Raw genomic sequence first — 21,791 nt, 5'->3', positions numbered from 1 at the left:
GGGTGGGGATGTCTTCACCAGATGTGCATTGCTTGATTTGTTTCCCTGGCCATGCAACCCCCATAACTCCTATTCGATGAAGTTGTCGTCTACACATGTGTTGTTATCTGCACGTGTGCAATATCTATCTGCACTGTATGCATCTCCGCTTAACCATGGCTTGCATTTTCAAATCAGATGGAAGCTGGTTTGAGGGAAAGTGCACCAAATAGGGAGCATTTCTCAATAAACGACAGGATGCATATGGATTGCAGCTAATGCCATGCATATATTCAGCTTCAAACACCAGGAATGGGAGTGCACTGGATCCAGAGTAAACAGTAATGTGTACACAGCCAAAGTTTCCTCATTAACCAGTTTGCTACTTCTAGTGGAGGACAGGAGGGAACTTCATATCACAAGTAGATTAACTGGTTATGGGATGATGTTCAGCCCAACACTCACCTTGCCCAGACACCACTGTGGCATACTCCCTTGTCTGAGATGAGCTTCCTATTGTCCTTCTCTCGTGGTATATGTGTGGACTTAGATGGTTGTAACTTGTTGTCACATTCCGGGTCAGGCTTCCAACGCTGCCAGGGAAGCCGAAATCCATTCGGCCATTCATGTGTTCTGGAAAAGATTCCATTCACTAAAGTTAACAACGTTCATGATCAATATCTGTGGGTATGTATACCAATTAGTGTGTATACTAATTAAGCTGAACTGAGACCGTGTACAAAAGATCTGTCAGAACATTCCCAGTGCCTGGGCTTTATTCCAGTCTTTAGCTGCAAGTCATTTTGCGGCTTCACATCAACTATTGTCAGCCTCATGAAAAGCAAAAATGCAACAACTGCCCCACCGCCACCACATCACTTAAAACTACAGTGCCAAAGGAAGCTCAAGTACTCAGCCATGTCAAGATGCTGTTAAGAACTAAACAGACTTCCCCAGCAGGCAGTTAAAATCAGAAAAGGGGACGCTTGAGTAAGGAAGTGACGCCATATATTTTAGTAATGAATTGACTTTGCATGGGAAACCCTGCAAACGAAACTATTAGCATGATTTAAATCCATTTTACAACCAACCAACCACAGGTTAAAGCCTGGTTTCAGACCCTTGGTAAAGACGAGACATGACCACAAGCAACTGGTTAGAAACATGCCGACATTAATATAATACGTTCATGTAAGGCAAATATACCTAACAGCTATCAGCCTTAACAGCTAAATGGAGCCTCTGGATTCAGAGGCATTGTAAAAAGGTAAAGGGACCCCTGACCATTAGGTCCAGTCGTGGCCAACTCTGGGGTTGCGGCGCTCATCTCGCTTTATTGGCCGAGGGAGCTGGCGTACAGCTTCCGGGTTATGTGGCCAGCATGACTAAGCTGCTTCTGGCGAACCAGAGCAGTGCACGGAAACACCGTTTACCTTCCCGCCGGAGTGGTACCTATTTATCTACTTGCACTTTGACGTGCTTTCGAACTGCTAGGTTGGCAGGAGCAGGGACCGAGCAACAGGAGCTCACACCGTCGCGGGGTTTCAAACTGCCGACCTTCTGATCGGCAAGTCCTAGGCTCTGGGGTTTAACCCACAGCACCACCCGCGTCCCAGGCAGAGGCATTGTACCTGTGGGATAAACAACTGGGGGTGGTCATCACCCTTGTGCCCTGCTTGTGAGCTCTTCAGTGGTATCTGGCTGGCCACCATCAGAAACAGAATGCAAGACTAGATAAAGGCATTTACTAAAATGAACGTTATAGAATGAAAACTAGAAAGCATTGGCTCCTTCCAAATGGCTATACAAATTAACAGAATTTCTGAACGACCATTGGAATGCATTAAAGGCAAGGTGAGTGATTGACTACACAGAGTACCATCCCCTACATGAACCTTTGTCTGTTTTAGAAGAAAATTATTATGGTTGGGTTTTTTTAATTGGGGGATGTTGAAAAACCCTCACGAAACTAGAAGGAGCTGTTGCCTTATACTGACTAGTAAGTTTCTGGGTACACCCAGTGGCCCTGTTCAAAACAATGAAATAATTCCTGTTCTCATTAGAAACTGATTCTTACCCTGAGAAGTTACCGAGAAGATCAGCCAAGTTCAACAGAATTAAAATAACTTTTTTGAACAACAAAGGGGGTTCTGCTTTCCATAATTGGGTTTCTCTGCAGAAAATCTTTCCCATTCAGTCATCGGGTTGAAAGCGGGTAAACTCACAAACTACAACTGCTAACACCAGAAGTTCTTTCAGAAGGTGGCTGTAGACAACACTCTTTTTAAAAAAATCTGCTATGCTGAATGCTGGGCTTTTTTCAGCCAGAACTCACTGGAACTCAGTTCCAGCACCTCTCAGGCAGGCACCATTGCCATTCTAAGAGAACGAGGGAGATGCTCATGGTCAGTTCTGACACCTCCTTTTCTAGAAAAATAGCACTGGCTGAAAGGATCCATGCCATTTTCAGGTGCAGCCTCTTAACAGTTTCCCAATTCATACCTAGGGTAGGTGACGACTTTGGCACTGCACAATGCATACTATACACAGACAGATCACAACAACATTATGCAAGCGGACTCTGTTACAGGTGGCCAAATATATTACTCCAGCACCAACACCAACATGTATCTACTGTAGCGATGGGAAGGCTAAAATCTGGTTCTAGGCCCTTGGAGGAGGACGAGACACAACAGTTACTGGGAGGGAGGGAAGAAGGCAGTCGTCCTTCACCTGGTTGGGGCAGGGGAGTCCCACTCCTTAGTAGACTGCGGCTGGCTGCATCACTGTCCACCAGCTCAGAGGGGGTGCTATCCTCATGGAGGAGACCCTCTGTGTCCGAGGAAAAGCAGCTGCTGTCCGAGTAACGAGGGATCAATTCTGCTGGGAGCCTCCAGGCGACGCGTCGAAGGTCCAGCTCCTCCCCTAGCAGCTGCACATATTTCCACCGAGAGCCTTTTGGAACAAGTCAAGCACTTGCGTTGGCATAATCAGAAGGGTGCAATAAAAGCAGGCAGCCCGCCACCTGCAAGCTACCTACTGCAGCCCTTCGTTATTCACCTAGTCCTAGCACTGACTTATGGGGACAGCACAGAGCTCATCAACAGCAGCATTTGCCTTGCCAGGCAGGTAAGTGGCCTGCCTCACTCATGTACTGTGCCAACGAAATTAGTACTCAGAATATGGAGGTTACGTTTCTTAGTGAAATCCACAAGCCCCACTCTCCCAAGTTTAGTCAAATTATGTTGCGCACCGGCGCATGCACGCACACACACACTTTCAAAACAGTAGCTAAGGGGGCTGTCACACAAAAGATAAAAGGGGTGGCCTCCCTCTGCTTCCTCCCCTTTCACTCCAGACCGCTTACCCCTCTTGGTGTGGCAGTGTTGCAGGACAGAAGAAACTTCACTGGGGCCCCAACAAAGGAACTGGAACAGTGATGCCCTTCCTTATAAGTGGTGGGGGTTTAAGTCCCCTTCTCCTATCAGGAACTGGATCCTAGCCTGCACCCGGCTTTGGCCAGTGGGGATGCAGGCTGGGGACTTGGGCTGTGCCAGGGGGCGGAGCTGACAGAGCAGGTAGGCTTCCCTTGGATCTGCCCCTTGCCCATTTAAGCAGCCCACACCTGGGGCACTACCTGTTTGTACAGAATGCCAATATCCTATGCATGTTTCCTTTTTATAAGGCAAGTCCCACTGAGTTCAGTACCACAGCCTTTGGAAATCCAGCCCCAAACCAACAGTAAAAAAAGCCTTGACTACAGGAGCAGGAACAACCTCCTTACAAAACAGCATTCTCCACCTGTGTTTCCAATGAATGTTAGAAACTTATCCAGTGTTTCCTGATACTTGGTATTAATTGTACATGCTACAGCTTATTGGAAACTGTTTTAATATGACTATCTTAACAATGTTTTTTCAGTTGTTGCTATGTTTTACGGTTGTACTCTGGCTTCGGACAATTTATATATAAAGCAGTATAAAAATGTTTTAAAATAAATACCGTAAATGCAATTTTAAATAGATGGCATCTGAGCATGTGAAGCACTGCATAGCTACAGCCACCTCTCCCCACCCCCCATTTGTTTAGAATTAAGGGACAAGGCTTCAAGACCAGAAAGTGCAGCAGAAAGTTAGATCCAGAAGCTTTCTTTGTAAAAATCAACCATCTAGTCAAATACATAAGGCTTTCAAGACTCCAAAAGTAGCTGTCACTTCTGTTTTTATTTATGTAGCCTAATCTCTGCAGAAAAAAGCAAGTATTTTGCAATTATGATGGGCAATATTAGTGGGTTTTTCACTGCAACATCCTCAGCTTCTGAAAGCATTGTTTACTAAGGAAAAGGAAATGATAACGCAGCAAAGTCAAAGGTGAATGGTTTCAGAGAAGTAACTGCAGCTGGTGTCAACAAGAAGCTTTGGCCAATTTAAAGAGCAGCAGGAATAGAAGCCTTGAACCAGGGATCCACATACACTCAAATTTGTGTGCACGTCCTTCATTGCAGTGAAACGAATGGCAAAGCTGTTCCAAGAGAGTTGCTGTGATTGCCCTCGGTTTTAAGAAAGCTTCCTTAAAATTATATTCAGATTATAAATAACAGGTTATAGCTCTCTGGTTCATTATATATTATTGAATACAGTTACCATTCATAAGAACAAAATAAGATCCCTGCTGGATCTGACCAAAGGCCTATCTAGTCCTGCATCCCATCTCACACAGTAGATGCCTACATAAGCCTTCATACAAAACATAAATACAGAATCGCCCTGCCGGCACCCACCCCGCAGTGACTGATATTCAGATGCTTGCTGCCTCTAATTCCTGGCGGTAATACAGTAGTTCTGGGCATCACGTGCTATGCACATAGTCCAACACAAACTTAGATGCATATGTCAGCCCATTAATTCAATGGACTTAAGTGTGCCAGATTCTTTGATGGCCTGTAGCCTGCCAGCTGTTCTCCACCTGGACAGTAGCAACTTTAAATATTCTCCTCTCGCTATAACATTTTCTCATACATTGCTGGGAGCAACAGTGCTAAAGGTGGGGAAGGGGTGGAATTTTTATACGTAAATGTGAATTGCAGCTGAAATATTGCACATATTTCTTTATGGAGTTTGGAAGACAGACTCTGCCCCATATTTCAGGTCAGAAAGGTAGCTCTCCCACAGGACCTGTTGGCTGGTGAAGTCTTCCTGTTTTTTGTCCCTCCTTGTGAGCCTTGAGCCCCACATTGAGCCTTCTGTGTTTATTGCACAGAACATGCTCCTCAGCAGAGGTGCACTAACGGCACATCTTAATCAGTCCTGTTATTTGCTTGCAACACAGTCACATGGCCTAATACTTGATCATCATAAGGTTCTGCGAGTGCACCTAGGCTCTGCACTTAACTAAGCCACATGGCAGTGGATGGTACTCATCACAACATTTCCTTAAGTGCTACTGTCTACAGAAGCCACTGCATTGCATTCACAGATGTCATGGGATGCACTTCGATACAAGTCCCTAGTGAATCCAAATGTGTTAGAAGCAGAAGATGTAAAGCACGCCTTAAGTTTCCACAAGTAGGGGTTTCTCTGCCTTGAAATAAGAAAACCTATTTGACTTGTGGCTACAAATTGCTTGTTAATATGTTTTTGGTTTTACATTCTCCAGAAATCTAAGGCTCCAAGAAACAAAACAAAACATTTTTGCAAACTTCAGCAATGTACTGTACCAGAATCATCTGAGACGCTGGGGTGTTTGCTACCAGCTGGTGAGCGCAGGACATCTGTGCTGTACATCAGGTAGCTATCATAGTCCTCTCCTCCTTCAGCATCAATTATTGGCACATCAGGGATGATGGGAACTGCAAGAAAACAGAAAGTATTCGTATACTAAGAGCTTTCTATACATTTTAAACTAATGTACCCCAAACACATTTTAAAGTGATAGCAGCATAAGCTTCAATCTAGTTCCTGTGATATTTCAGATTGAGTGACGGGGGATAGTTTCATTGTGGTAATGGAGAGGAATGGATGGATAACAGCCAACTATGTAGCTCATTGGTGTTCATTAAAAAAGGGATGTGTGCACCAGCACTAGGGTTGCATGACAGGATAAGACAACTGCTAATTAATGCACATACTTTAAAAAGTTCATAAATAGTTTGATACGCGTTACCAAATGTCATCACGATCAACAGTCAAAAGGTGTCCATGACACCTGTGCAACTACATTCTATGGGACATGCTCCCCCCAAGAACAAAATATATCATGCAACACACACACACAGTTGAAATGAAAATTCTATGGTGGACATATCAAGCATGCCGAATAAATGAGAATCATTGCAAGTGAAAAACAAGATCTGCACGGCACAAGCTTGGCAATATAACTCACTGGACATAGGGCGCTTGGGTTGTGTGGCCAAGTTAATAGTAGCTTCTCGTTCAGGACCCCATCCAGCTCCATTTTTGGCCTTCACTGTGTAGCGATAGGGCTGTGATTCCCTTAAGTTTTCAATCAGAACCATTCGCTTCTTGGCACCCTCCACCATGACTTTCTTTACGGGCCCAACGGGTCCTGTAAACAGAATGTATATGTAAATACCTTTCCCCATTCAATTGCTGTTTTTGCCTCGTTCCATGTTGACCATCTTTGATTTATGCTAAAGACAGTATGCCTTTCCAATGATATCCCAGCTTTCTGCTGACCCCGTTGAAACAGCGTTGTAATATTTTTGAGGGCAAAACTCAAAACAAAGGGAGATATGAATGCCATAGAGTGCATGCAGGTGGCTCGAACTGTTCAAAGTTTTCTAGCATCCAGGAATCACAAGTGGGAAGACTACTCATGTCCTGCTTAGGAGCTTCTCATAGGCATCTGGTTAGCCACTTTGAGAACAGAATGCTGGACTAGATGGGCCTTTGTTTTGATCCAGTAGTGCTCCTCCTATGATCTTATCCCCACTTTGCTATGAAGCTCACCGGAAGATTTTGGGCCAACCTCCCAGGGGTGTGTTGCGAGGATAAAATGGGGCTGGGGAATAGATCTATGTTTTGCTTCTCATCACCATGATTTGGGGTTTGTCTGCAGCTCTACCACTGTGAGATTCGACAATGGCAGACTCCGTTGGCATTCTCTAAATGCACACAACTGAGTAATTGCCAAAAAGATGCTGACTAGTTCAGCCTGGAATAATAGCTTGCAAGGTTGCAGCATGATAAGGGTAGCAAACAGAATCCACGCTTACTGTTGACCTCGTTGACAAGTCCATAGCTGACTTCGTAGGCTGTGATAACTCCGTTAGTCTCGGCAGGCTCAGCCCAGCTCAGCTGTGTCACAGTGGAAGAGACTACATTGAAAGCCAAGCGCCCAGGCTCACTAGGAACTGTGAAGTTGAAAGAAAGGCAAGAACATGGGAGCAGTTGGATACACTTAATGCAGTTAATGGAATGTGAACAACAACCCCACTGGATGAGGCTGGTAATATCTCAAATTAAACTATGGACAGTTATTTTAAAACAAATCCCATAAAATCTATTGCTTCCTAGGTAGTCTAGTCCACTGTTGAACCACTCTTACCATTCTCCTAGTGTTTAGCCCAGGGATCACCAACATGGTGTCTGTGGTCATCACTGTGCCCACCAATATCTCCTCTGGTGCCCATGAAAGGTCTTAGCAAATATGACCTCATAAATCCACAATGATCAAGAAACTGTGCTCTTCCTGCTTAGTTTGCACTGGCTTGGTCTCTCCTGCATTGAACACGTCCCCTTGAACATGCCCACATTTCAATGGATGCCAGGACTGGACATCCACCCTCCCTTCTCATCAGATGGGAGGTACAAAGAGCTTCTCTCTACGAGTGAGTGGCTGATATAGGTGCCTTTCTCCCATTGATGCGGGACTAAGAAGTGGCATGCCTGCACTATTTTGGGATCCTGTCCCCATTTTTGTTCTTTTTGATGTGCCATGCCATACCTTCACAACAGACATTTTGTAACCGACAGTCAGGGCACTTTCTCAAAATTCCACCAGTGAAAAAGGTTAACCTCTGGTTTAGCCAAAATCTGTTTTCTTGTAATCTTCACCTATTCATTCTAGTCCTGCCCTCTAGAGCAAGAGAAAACAAGCCTGCTTTATTTAACAGTATTTCATAGATTCACAGAATTGTAGAGTTGGAAGGGACCATGAGAGTCACCTAGTCCGACCCCCTGCAATGCAGAAATATTTTGCCCAACATGGGGCTCAAACCCACAACCCTGACATAAAGAGTCTCATGCTCTACAGACTGAGCTATCTCCAGGTGGCCATCTGCCAGGGATGCTGTATTTGCATCATCATCCAGCCCTGTAGATTCTATACTGAGCGCCAGCTCAGATTAGATGATGGCCAAGGTCCCTTTTCTATGTTTCTAGGATAACACTGATCTAAAGCACAGCAACAGTGCAATTCTAAATATGTCTACTCAGAAGCAAGTTCCACTGAATTCAGTGAGAGAATTGCAGTCTCAGTCCTTCTTACAGAACATGTTTCTTAGTATTCATTCATCAATGTTACCCTTAGCATCAGGGACCAGAGAGCTCAGAATGAAGTTGACATGCAGAATAACGTCAATATGTTGAATATTTCTCTTATTTTCATGCTTCCTTTCCTTATAAACACAGCATTTGTTGTGTAGTGTCTTGCGTGGACTGTCCAAGGCTCTATGGTCACATTCACATCATAGATTTAAAGCAGGGCTGTGTACACATCATACATTTAAACAGTGCTTTTTCTGGTGGTACGTAGGGGTACGCTAAACATTTTGTGAATCTTTGTACTTTTGTCCATTTACTGTATTTATTTCCCCCCGATCTGAACTATAAAATGGTGATTTCCCTGAGTCAAAATGAGAGTACCCCCTAAACATTTTTTTTAGAAAAAAAAAGAACTGCATTTAAAGCACATTGCTTTCCCCCAAAGAATTCTAGTGGCTGTAGTTTACCCCTCACAGAGCTAACACTCCCAGCATCCTTAACAAGCTACAGGTCCCAGGATGATTTAGGGGATGTTTCAAATGTGCTTTAGATGCATGGTGTGTATGCAGCCCAAATTTAAAGCACATTTAAAACACTTTGCCTCATCTGGCAAGCCGAAATGCTTGCCCCAACAGCACCTTAGTGCGATGTTGAATTCCTCCCTCCTTGTCTGCCATGGAATATGCCTACTTACGGTCCTCAAGTGTGCGGCAGTGGACCACTTCGGAGTAAAGCCCCTCGCCCATATCGTTGTAGGCACAGGACTGCATCTCGTAATCACAGTAGGGATACAGATTAGTCAACTCCGCTGATGGCACCTTCGAATCAAGCAAGCGAGCTTCTGACTCAGGGTCCCCTTGGATCCAGTACTTCACCTGGAGGCCAAAGAGAATCCCATTTGCTTTCAAAGTCTTGCTTACATCATCAAGAATACCAAACCACCATGTGATCAGTTAAGGAAAGTCCCCATTCTAAAACATGACATCCACAGAACGCAATTCATGACTGCCCCCCCCCCATTTTAGAACATCCACATCTTCATAAACCTTGGGAGATATTGAATGACTCCAGAGTGCTATGCTTGATGTGATGTATCATGAGAAGGAGAGCAGCAGCAGCAGTCAATGCTGGGCATAGGAGGGCAGGACTATACTGACCTGGAGGGAAGCCACTCTAGGCCTTGAACTCAGTGCAAGTGTCAACAAGATTGTACCCCCCTCATTCATAATAATTAGGTTTATTGCTTGGCAGGTCCATACCTTGTACCCTGCAGGTTTGCCAGGAGGTGGCAACCAGTTGAATCGGATCTTCCTAGAGGTTAGTGCCTGTGCATTTGGATTAAGGGGAGCTCCAAGTATGCCTCTGGGAGGCTGCGGTTGCTGGCCTAGGAGTTTCGCCGATGCTAAGCCATCCACAGCTTCTGCAGAAGAAAGAAAACAGAACGGCTTCGTTTGTCTCTTTAAGCACATCCCAAGAGAGAGGCATGTGGACTGAATGGTAAAGGCGCTTGACTGCATCCATTAAAGGTTGTGGATTCAAGTACCACAGGTGTGACTCTGTCAACTCATACTACCATGACTGCCTCCAACTCACCCATCTAGTATATAAACTTGAACAGAACATTAGACAAAAATAGCTAGCTGGAATCAAATCACTGGCTAACAGAGTCCTTGGGCTAATGTAGAATAAGTCCGGAAAAGTTAGTTGTGTGTGCGGAGTTCCACTCATCTATATCTGGATCAAACTCATTGTTAACTATTTTCCATGGCTTGTGAAATATTTACCACTTTGTTGCTGTTTGCTTTTCATAGAAGCACTCTTGCGTATTAATAAAGAGTTGTGTACAGTACAGAGGAGATGAAGAGAGGAATTCTCCCCACCCACAATGTTCTGGGGGTTCTCCTGATGCCCACCCCAGCCAATTTGGGGGTGGGGTGGGTGGAGGGAGGAGAGGGGGGAAAACCACTCTAACAATAAACATATTAGGATGCACTTCTGAAATCACCTTAAATGATCCAAGTGGAGGTTATGCAATTTTAAAAACCTGTAGCCTTTCAGACTAAATTTAGCATTTTATTCTTATTTTACAAAGCAGCTGAGGTTGCTCCTTCAGAGTCTATCATGAGTGCAAATAAATGAAACCTTTTGCATGCAGACAACAATTTAAAGCCATATTCTGCTAAGTAGGCAAACTAGTGGAAGCCAGAACAATGAGTCCTGTTAAAGCGATGGGACTTTCCCTCCTTTCCTCCCTCTGCTCCCCACCTCATATCAACTCTGGGAGTTAGGAGACCCCTAGGACAGAAGCAGGTGGATAAGAGGGGAGATTGTTCCACTGGGCAAACTGAAGTGCTTGCAATCACAGAATGACTGGTAGAGAACAACATTTAATTCACCCCCTAATGTGGATTAGCACAACCACAGCATTTTCAGAGCTTAATTGATTTCTGCAGGTAGATTGACATTTACAAGTCTGCCTTTGTCCTTGTCTAAAAAGATGCTACCCTGTTTACAGCCATTAATTCTTAGAACATCACATGAGCCATTGCTTGCCTGGTCTGATGGGGAAGTTCCCCCAGTACAGATTGCACTAGGAAATCAGAGCTGAAATACTAACCCAAGGGGCAAAACTACCAAACTTCCTCATAGAACATTTCTCCTTAGGGGACTTGATGAGAAGAGTAGTGTAGAAGAAGTTAGAGAAGCAGTAGAATATTAGCAACCACCTAAAGACTAATTCATTACTGCAAGCAAGCAGTGTTGAGTCTCTGACCAAACACATCTGGTTACTGGACTTCACTGCCTTGTTGCACATGCATCATGCACAACTAGAACATTCAAAATATATCATTGGCCACCCATGGTAAGCCATACCCCACTGAAGTGGACAGCAACACAGTAGAGGGGAGGCTTGAACCCAGGACTCCAGTGCTGTCTGTTCACTGGACTACATTGAAAGTCCTTAAATGAATCACGGTGCCAGACTTTACCCAGTGGTATATTATATCTATTCGAAAAAAGATTGGTTAATGAAGAAATTACATATCTTTCTACTCACGAGTGTTGAACTAATTGGCTGGTGAAGAATTCAACAAAACAGTAGTTGTTATCTGGAAACACTTGTCAGCAGAGTTCAGAGTTGGACATCAGAATCGGACATTTGCTTATTATACAAAGCTTCACAGCTTGCTCTCCGCTGGGTAAAGTCTGGCACCGGGATTCATTTTAAGGACTTTCAGAGACTTTCAGTGACTTCAGTTTGCTAGTTTTGAAGTTTTGAACCAGTCCATAAAGTTTTTCACATTGTAATTGTTTCTGGCCATCGTGCTGCTTTTGATATTGCTGACTCATATTTTGCAACACAGGGGTTTGTTTGTTTACTCACTGGACTGCACTGGCAGCTCAGATAGGAGAATCTTGATTTAGTGTCCCTTATGCACCAGCTTTTTTGCTGAAGTCTCGGCAATGATGTTTGTCTGACAGGTTCAAGCTTTTATACAAAATAGAACAATAAATTGGCAGATAAACAGAGATAAAAAAGGTGCTTGCCCTCAGAAATTGATGAAGCTCACCTGGATCGGCAATTGTCACAATGGTTTGAGGGTATTTGCCAACCTTTGCACCGAACCTGGGGTTGATGAGATCCACCGCAAACTGTTTCAACTGCTGGTTGCGAAGAAGGGCATCTATCTCAGTCAGCTCCAGCAATTTCACCTGCACCTCTTTCCGCTTTTCCCCAGGCTGGAAGACTATATCACCCTCCGCAAAAACATAATCCTTGGGAAGAGAGAGAAAGAGTTCGCTAAACAGTGTACTGATGCAACACAAATATTTTCTACATCTCTAGGATCATATAATGGCTGCACAACTGTCAAAGGGTCTTCCAATAACCATGGCTATCAAGGCTCTCCCCCTATTAGTCAGCTCTATTGTGCTTACTTTGCCTTCCTGGGCAGTGAGATCCCGTGTCCTGTATGTTATCTGAGACTTCCCGTTGTCCAGTATGTCACGAAGTACAGGGATCTTAGCCACCTGGTCGAAGCGGCTGTATGAATAAGCTGGCTCCTGGAAGCGAATGATGCTGTTTGCTAAAGGGATACAGAGACAGTGGTAATGGTGATATGGTGTCTACTAAGTGCCACAACTCATAGAACAAAACCCACACTTCAATATTACCCTAACTTGTTTCCTAACATTCGGTGGCTAACTAGTTCCAACACGACAATTAATCACCCAAGGATACTCTGTAGAACTGAGAAAGGTAGTCAATGCACTGCCATGATATAGATCTAAAATTCAATCCACAAAAGGTCACCATATTCATCTGCAGGACGTAGAAAGTGATGTCCATCTTTACATATGGCTGTACAAGAGGTATGAACAACCTGTGCCTCCCCCATATGCTGTTGTTGGACTATAGCTCCTATCAGTCCCAGACAACATAACCAATGGTTAGAGATGATGGGAGTTGTAGTCTAGAAACATCTGGAGGGTGAGAAGTTAGCTTACTGCTGCTTTACAGGAATCCTGTTGGAGTTTTCAGACTGTCCAGAGACCTTCTCTGAGAATGTTGCCTGAGTTGAATGTGCCATCATTACCTGATTGGCCTACAGACACATTTACCTTGCTCTTTAATTATAGTGATGTTGACAAGCCGGCGCCCAATTTCTGCAGTTCCCACAGGGACATCAGTGGCCTCCACTTGCAGCTGCTTTTCATCATCATCTTCTTCCCTGATGAAGAGGGGAACCCGGACATCCACCTGCTCCACTCCTTCCTGAAACTCTACCATGCCGTGAGCATCTTGGGTAGGGATGGAAGCACAAAAAAGCACATTTAGAGAGGAAGGAGTTATTTAGAAAAGCATGCAACTCTTGGCTTTTATTGGAGGCCTAGCCATCAGCTGGTTGTAAACCTGTGTCTAGGCGGCATTAGTTCCGACTGCAGGTGGAATCCCACCTTGTTGACTGCTCCTCAATAAAAATAAACAAATCCCTTCACAATATGTGGGTGAGAAGGCTACAGTAGAATCTTCTGGTTTTCTATGCGGAGGGAATGTTTTGTACAGAAGAGCTTAACATCTTATGAGCCCCCACCTGCTGTATGACATGATAAAGTCCATACAGAGGTTTACAACCTTGGTGAGAACTAGTAGCATTCATCATCACCTACCTTGATCAGAGATTACAGTGTAGTAACCAGGGGACACTTTCAGATCGTTGAAAGCCTCTTGTGCGACATGCTTCTCTGTTACTTTCACAATCTCATTCTTGGCTGAGCGGGGAGCAGGGAGCACTGTGTCTACGATTGTGTGGTCCTGTCTGAAGAAGGCAGGGTGGGATTGGGGGGCAGGAAAGGAAGATCAGGGTCTGTTTACCTAGGCTATTAGCAATATAAAGTCACTGCTCACATACTCTTATGCACAATGATTTTCAGCCACTGATCTGGAACAAGTGCCAGTGTGAAGACTCTTTCCACAGCAATAGGGCCAGATGAAGGCTACTTCACACCACTCAAATAGGGAGTGCTTGCAGCATATCCATAGAATAAACACTGCTGCCACACTAAAGGGGTAACACAGGTCTGCAAAAACTATTGGCCAGTCACAGTTCCCTGGCATCAGTGAATCCACTTCCTCTGCTACAGCGTTCGTCACAGAGAAACATGGTAGACAAATTATAATTGTGAGCTGCTTTGAGTTCAGCATTGTTATGAGATACAAACATGACATCAAATCAAAAACTCTGAGGGCATGGGAAGGGGTGATAGAATGACCATTTCTGCTCACGCAGCAGGGGCAGTTTGAATGCAGCTCTTAGTTCTGCTTAGGAAGGGCTAACATCGATCTACTTTCCATCCCACAAGCAGTGAGAAGTTAACTGGCAAAGAAGATGATGATCTCTGCAGTGCAGAGAGCAACGATGCTAATGATACAGTTGTAAGAAGACATCACAGTTTTTGAGTGGTGAGTGAAAACTCCCACAGAATAAGCACAGCAATGGAAAGTATCCAAACGTCTACACCTAGATGGAAAGCAAGAAATGAATTCCTTACCTTTTCCCAGCATTTGGCTGCAGCCTGGAGAGTAAACAGACAATATGCATAATTTTAATTACAATCCAAGGAGAAATACATAGATTTTTTGGTTTGGCCTTTCAAGCTTCATACACACTCTGACCTGGGGAAAGCTGATGGGACAAGAATTCTAATCCCACTACTTTATATTCTCTATATTCTTCCAAGGATGCCCCCTAGACTTAATCACACTAGACGTTCAGCCATTTTTTACCCATTCTCATCTTTAAAAGGAGCACCCACTGGAAGAGATCTCACTGCTTCTCTACATGCCAGTTGCCCCCTCCCAACGTAACTCACCTGAATTTTGTCTGCTGAAATTTGTGGGCACCAGGGATAATCCTGTAAACCTCATTGAGCTGTGAAGAGCAAGAGAGAGTGTCACTAACTCAGATTTCCTGGTGTTCATCCCAATGTTCAGATTAAGGGGTTTAGTTAATTCCACTTGATTTCCTTATGTTGAGCAGACAACAACCATATGCTGTCTCTTAACTCAAAGCCAAGAAAAGGAAGCTTGCATTGGCTTGATTGTATTCCCCCTGCCCACCCATTCCTCAGTCGCAAACCCAGTAGGCAGCATTATTCCTGCTCCTTACATTCTCCTCCACATCCTTTTGCAGTTGCTCATGCTCACGGCTCTCTGGTTTTGCAAGGTTTTGGGTGAAGAGGCGGGCGAGTCTCAGAGACACTCCATATGGAACTGGATTCAAGGAAACAAATCAATCAGCAAGAAACACTACCAGCAAATAGCATGCATATGGAGACATGAGATGTAGCAATGTGGGTGGTTGGGCAGAAGCAGTAGAGCCATTTTATTATGGTTAGCTGAATTTTGAAATCAAAGGCTAGAATCTGATTTAGGACATGTCTGTCAAACACACATAATCTGATTTAATAGTGATCCTGTTTCCTTCCCATCAGTCAACTGTAGTTGCGTGAGAGACCTAGGGATCTCTTAACAGATAAATTATCAGCACAGTTGCTCATGATGATACTGTTCTCTTGTCTGGCTGTATCATCTCAGAAAGAAATCCAGGGGTGAGGGAATGCCCCTTGTTTGAAGAAGCTCCAGTGTCAAATCCCATTTCAAGTGGAAAGCCAGCAGGGAAGAGGTTTCAAGCCCTCAGGGATAAGGTTTCAAGCTACACAGACAACTTACTTAACTGGAGAGAGATTACGACATGGGGAAGTGTTCTAAGAAGTAATTTCCCACATGCATTCATGTGAGAGGAATGTGCATGTTTGAATCAGCTTAGGATCAGATTCTGAGAGGACAGAGGGACCACTCCCCCCCCCCCATCTTTGGCTCCAGTTAGCCCCTTCTCCACCTTGCAAAACTGGCACTTACTCAGGTCCTTGGGATTGAGAGCTAAGGAAGAGAAGCCTTCCTTATGCACATTGTTGTTGATCTTCCAGTGAACTGTGTCTCTGCCTTTCAGGTTGCCGCTGCGAACCATGGGAGTGTCTAGGTGGTCCGAGGTCATGAGGCTTTTTCTGAGCAGGTAGTGGTCCTCCTTGAAACCAACAGTGCGGCCTTCGGAGAAAGAAGGGGAGTTAGAACATAGAAACGCCAACGGCCCTGTTCAAGCTTTACATCTTTCCCAAGGACAAGAGTAAGCGGAATAAGAGGACCTCACTTCAAATGCAGAAACAACTTGTTACCTACCTAGCAAGGTTTCCCCAGGATTTTTTTCTAGATGAGAGCCGCTTCTAGTTGGGTAAATGGAATTCAGGTTGCTGGCAGCAGGCTGTATTATTGTGTACTGCTGCCAAACACCTGCTCTCTTTTGACCTGTGGGTCTCTATGCTCAAATAACAATGGTCCTTGTTTCCATGCCTTTTGTTTGATTCACATGTTACATTTTTAGCATGTACCCATATTATAGGACGCGGGTGGCGCTGTGGGTTAAACCACCGAGCCTAGGGCTTGCCGATCAGAAGGCTGGCAGTTCAAATCTCCGCAATGGGGTGAGCTCCCGTTGCTCGGTCCCTGCTCCTGCCAACCTAGCAGTTTAAAAGCATGTCAGAGTGCAAGTAGATAAATAGGTACCGCTCCAGCAGGAAGGTAAACGGCGTTTCCGTGCGCTGCTCTGGTTCGCCAAAAGCAGCTTAGTCATGCTGGCCACATGACCCGGAAGCTGTATGCCGTCTCCCTCAGCCAATAAAGCAAGATGAGCGCCGCAACCCCAGAGTCGTTCACGACTGGACCTAACAGTCAGGGGTCCCTTTATCTTTATCTTTACCTTTACGCATATTATATATGCCAGAAACTAAACATTTGGTGTACTGAGATACTTTTTTAAACACACACACTGCATATGTATGTATGTATGTATGTATGTATGTATGTATGTATACCACCCTTCATCTGTAGATCTCAGGGTGGTAATATGGGTACATGGTAAAGAGCACTTCTGACTGACCCTGGTTCCCTACAGTATATACTTCAATATTTTCCTGATACAAATGTCAGTCATGTCTGGCTGCTTGGTTTCCAGGGAATGAACGCAGAACCCATCCTACCCACCCCTGTGCCCATCATGGAACATGACTGAGAGTAAGAAAAGTCTACAAGCTTACCTGCTAAGAGATTAGTGTGGAGCAAGCCCCCAAAATAGAAGCTAATAAATTTGCACACAAATGGCTTAAACTCAGGTTACTGTTGATGTAGTTTCTTGTGTGACAGAAGCTTCTCTGCCATGTTCCAGGACACTGTAACCCATAGCTGCCAACGTTTCCCTTTTTTAAAAGGGAAATTCCCTTATTCCAAATAGGATTCCTCGCAAGAAAAGGGAAAAGTTGACACCTATGCTGTAATCAGAGTTCCAGTAGTAGTCACGGCTCTGCTCAGCCTAACAAGACAGGCTTCAGAATTTTGCCTCAGGCATTATCTTTTACTATCTAGGGAATCACATGTTTCAATGCCATGTGTGTGCTTTGATGATGTGAGGCTTCAGATAGTGATACTTCACATCTCCAAAACCAAAGGGCATCTGGTAACGGGCTTAGAAAATCCTTGCTTGCCTTAAGACCACAGACAGCAGTTGCCTAGCAGTGTTCAGGGGCAGATAAAACAAGTGGCTAACTCAGCTGCCAACCTTACATTATCTAGGCCTTCCTCTCCTCGTCCCCATGCAATGCTTCACCCACCCCAAAGACCACATATAAGTTCAAAAGAAGGTACCTCGTGCACAACAGGGTAGCAGAGCCAGGCAACCCTAAGTGGCGAAAAGAAAAACAGCAATAGTTAGGAGAGGGAATTCTTTTGAACGTGACGATGAAAAACAAAACTATGGGTAGGAGGACAAACATCTTCCCCGGGGTAGTTGAGACCAGAAGATCCACTCATCAGGGATGGGGCTTGCTACACATCAACATTCAAGCCTGCCTGGTCTGATTTTCAGCCTAGGTGCCACTTAGAGCTATCCAGGCTGCTCCTTACCTAGTTGTCCTTTGGCCCTCAGCTTTTCTTGTTCTACCTGAACTTCCCCTCTGTTCTGACACTGCCTTGCTGGAACCTGACTGTTTCCTGACCTGCCTTTATTTCCTGCATCCTGAACTGTATCTGCACTGGCGTCTCTAGACTCTTGCCTGGCACATGCCTTCACTCCCCAGAACTCTACATTAGGCAAGTTCTCTCTCATTCGCCACCCTTGGTTAGCTAGATCACACCCACGCCACCAATTACTCCATCTGAAGTTCCCCTTTCTCATTGCAGGGTGGAAGTCTTGGATCTTACCTTGCAACAAGCACAGAACTTCCAGCACAGCAGAAGAAGCAGCCCCAGGAGGAGCATCAGTAAAATTACTAATGGGATAAGCCAAAGGAAGCTTCCTGATGGGCACTCTGTAACAACAGGAAAACCTTCATGGTTAGGCAGGGGTAGCTGGGAAACTAACAGAATTTGGACACTGCAGGGAAAACAGAGGAAGGACAGAGGAAGCTGCCTTATACCAAGTGAGACCATTGGCCAATCTAGCGAGACCATTGGCCAATCTAGCTCAGTACTGCCTACCCAGAGGCTCTCTCCCAACCCTACCTGGTGGTGCCAGGGATTTGCCTTCGGAACTTCTGCATGCAAAGCAGATACTCTACCACCCATTTACGGCCCTTCCTTATGGCAGGGCTGGCCTAAGAAACTTTCTGCCTGAGGCAGAGGATAATATTGTCCCCCAGCCACTCTTGATTCCACTTACAGAATCCAATTAGACTGGCAAATGAATCTTACTTCAACAACAAAGAAGAGGCAACGTCCTCCATCATGCTTGAAGGCAGAAAGCTATGTCCTCCAGAATCTCACTGCCTCTCTCCAGTGTCTGCCACCTAATTTTACCTAAGTATAGGGCTGTCTCTGCAGGTGAGGGGGCAAGATGATGGGAAGGCTCTAAGCTCTGTGATTGAGCTCCTACTTCCCATGCAGAAGTTCACTGGATCTGGGATCTTCAGGAAGAGCCAGGAAAGACTTCTGTCTGACACCCCAGAGACCCACTGCCAGTAAAGTTAGATGGACCAAATGTCTAAGATAGCTTTCTAAGGAGCAGAAGATCCTGTTATGATCAGAAATTAGTTTCACAGATTTGACTTTGTCTAGAAATCTGCATAATGGGGTTAGTTAAGCCTTCATTTTTAAAACATGCCTCAGAAGATCTCAGACTATGCAAGTGTACAACTCTGACTACGATTCTGGAAAGAGAGAAAAGAGCTGCCTCAGTCTTGCATCTCTCCCTAGAACATCATTACTTACCTTTCTTCCTTTGCACAATAATGGTGCCATTAAGCTCTGGGTTGGAATCCTCTTCCATGCGGTAGTGGTACCTGCAGTCATCCTCTTCATCTTGGTACGAACAAATTGTATTTAGATCTTCCTCTGCAGAGACAAAGAAAATTTATAAAATGCTACCAAAACATCTTCAACATTCCTGAGATTGTCTTTGTTGCCACCAACACAGGAGCAAAGTTCTGAAGACTTTGCGAGCCACGTCAGGCAGGGCTTTATTGAACTCTTACACCAGTCTTTGGGGCAGTGAGAAACAGCAGGCTGAGGTCCTACTGTCCAGAAGGCAGTAGCTTAGTCAGAAATGTGATACAGTGCACGCTGTCTTTAACAAGGCAACCGTTCTCTACGGTTAAGGTTTGCCTGTTCACGCTATTGGTGAACTGTATGAACTGAAGGCTATTCCCTTGGAACCAAGACACACACTTGATTTGATGAACCATCTTAATATGGTGAACGTGTGTACACCCCGATGTGCAACTGTGTACACATTTATCCTTTGAAAATAGGTGAAGGAAGCATAATGTGTATTATTCATACATAGGTAGTGATGCAAGCGTGTTTTCCATGTTTAGATGTGAGTGCAAGATGGGGCAGAAGGAGGCCCAACTAGTGTGTGGTGCTGCATGGTCCTGTGCTCATTCCATGGTTACTCTACTACATTTGCGATGAAATGGCCCACAGTTGCTTCTGCAAGAGTCAGCAATACACAAGCTGGTGAACACTGATCAATATGTCTCCTGAAATAAGTAGTGGGTTCAGTTGATAAGGAAGCTCTGTTCAGGACAGCTGATGTGCGATGGTCATTATATTAAGCCATCATGCAATTTCCCTGTGATGAACACAACACAGCTCTAAGGCTACGGTTTCATACTCTGTAGAAATTTAATGGATGGTAATATGGGGAAATGCCCCTATTTGTCTCATACCAAAGACCACTTCCTAAGCTCTCAGCCTCACCTGTAATGCCATAGCCTTTAGTTTGTCTATTTTGCACTGTATTAATTTGCTCTGCAATAGCCTGCCTTCTACTGCTTTAAAAGACAGAATGGCAACTGCTTTTTGGTTAAGAAAATTATATATTCAAAAAAATATAATTGCCTGATAATATGTTTTAATGATTCAAAATATACTTGCAGTGTGTGAAGTAGCAGGCTGTCCATTGCCTGGTGTTGCAGTGTTCGTGCACATGCATCTAAATGTACATGCATTTGAGATGCACATACACACACAGGAAATTTTACTTCTAAAGATTCTGGTGCAGGGGAGCTGAACCCCTGAAGTATGTCCGCTCTAGCCATTTACACTAACAACATTTTAAAAAATAAATCCCCCAAAGGCCAAAATAGGGACAGTGGTTTTGCCTGAGAAGGTAACCAAAAACAGTGAAAGTCTTTGGGACTGTTGGAGTGCATGCCTCTAATGTTCGCTACCTCTTACACTGAACACAATTTTGTTTCCACCAAGCACTGTAATAGGAGGACTGCTATCTGTGCCAGTGATAGGGAATCTGTGGCCCTCCAGTTGTTGCTGGACTCCAGCTCCCATCAACCCCAGCCAGCAAACCTTATGGCCAGGAAGGATGGGAGTTGGAGTCCAGGAACATATGGACAGCCACAAGTTGACCACTCATGCTCTTTGGCCTACAGCTGAACATCAAGGAAATCATGGTACCTTGTTCTAGTTCATCCACTACTCGGATCTTGTAACGGCAGTTTTCACATTTCTTTCCCTTCTTCTCTCCAGTCCCCCAAGCCTGGCACTGAACACAGGTTCGGACATCTTCTCCACACACATGTCGGTAGCCCTGTTCACCAGAGAGAGGACATCAGTCTATAGAAGTATTGAAGAGACAGAGTGAAAGACCAGCAGAGGTGGAACATTTGACTTTCAGAAGAGTGCTTGAAAGCAATACATACACTTATCTCATCGGAGGAGAGAAGGAACAAGTTGTTGCATGTAATACATAAGACACATAGGGCTAGGTTAATCACTGTGCTGTGAGTTGCAGAGAACTCTCTTGTGAAAGAAGCTGTTACTGCGGCAAATAAATAATCAAAAAATTCCCTGTTGCAGTCCCGACGAAAGAAGAATGGATGCAAAAAATAATGGAATACGCAGAAATGGCAAAACTTACCAGAAAAATAAGAAATCAAGATAACAAACTTTTTTTATAAAAGAATGGAAATGGCTTATTGAAAATTTACATATAAACTGTAAACAGATAAGAACATTGGTAGGATTGTTGTAATAACCTGCAGTTTTATAAGAGTACAGTCATACCTTGAAAGCCGAATGGAATCTGTTCTGGAAATCTGTTCAACTTCCAAGGTGCGGCTTCTCATTGGCTGCAGGAGCTTCCTGCAGCCAATCGGAAGCCGTGGAAGCCCCGCTGGACGTTTGGCTTCCAAAAGAACGTTTGCAAACCGCAACACTCACTTCCAGGGTTGCAGTATTTG

General features: G+C 44.5%; 1 protein-coding gene across 1 annotated transcript in view; it reads right to left on the bottom strand.

Annotated features, from left to right (window-relative positions):
* The window catches only part of ITGB4 (integrin subunit beta 4), a 67,877-nt gene that overhangs the window by 9,274 nt on the left and 36,812 nt on the right, over positions 1 to 21,791 (bottom strand). Inside the window, exons 16-34 of the mRNA XM_079965874.1 lie at positions 21,007 to 21,139; positions 19,303 to 19,425; positions 18,298 to 18,404; positions 17,743 to 17,776; positions 15,907 to 16,092; positions 15,155 to 15,258; positions 14,859 to 14,917; positions 14,538 to 14,561; positions 13,656 to 13,804; positions 13,107 to 13,286; positions 12,423 to 12,571; positions 12,056 to 12,260; positions 9,743 to 9,903; positions 9,178 to 9,358; positions 7,214 to 7,351; positions 6,361 to 6,543; positions 5,696 to 5,827; positions 2,713 to 2,934; positions 445 to 612 (exon numbers count right to left, since the gene is read on the bottom strand). Of these exons, the coding sequence (XP_079822000.1) occupies positions 445 to 612; positions 2,713 to 2,934; positions 5,696 to 5,827; positions 6,361 to 6,543; positions 7,214 to 7,351; positions 9,178 to 9,358; positions 9,743 to 9,903; positions 12,056 to 12,260; positions 12,423 to 12,571; positions 13,107 to 13,286; positions 13,656 to 13,804; positions 14,538 to 14,561; positions 14,859 to 14,917; positions 15,155 to 15,258; positions 15,907 to 16,092; positions 17,743 to 17,776; positions 18,298 to 18,404; positions 19,303 to 19,425; positions 21,007 to 21,139 (2,638 nt within the window). The remainder of the gene's footprint in view (positions 1 to 444; positions 613 to 2,712; positions 2,935 to 5,695; positions 5,828 to 6,360; positions 6,544 to 7,213; positions 7,352 to 9,177; positions 9,359 to 9,742; positions 9,904 to 12,055; positions 12,261 to 12,422; positions 12,572 to 13,106; positions 13,287 to 13,655; positions 13,805 to 14,537; positions 14,562 to 14,858; positions 14,918 to 15,154; positions 15,259 to 15,906; positions 16,093 to 17,742; positions 17,777 to 18,297; positions 18,405 to 19,302; positions 19,426 to 21,006; positions 21,140 to 21,791) is intronic.

The sequence above is a fragment of the Podarcis cretensis genome (genome assembly GCF_951804945.1).
Source record: "Podarcis cretensis genome assembly, chromosome: 2".
In the NCBI taxonomy this organism is placed as follows: domain Eukaryota; kingdom Metazoa; phylum Chordata; class Lepidosauria; order Squamata; family Lacertidae; genus Podarcis; species Podarcis cretensis.
This window is presented reverse-complemented; position numbering and strand designations above follow the sequence as displayed.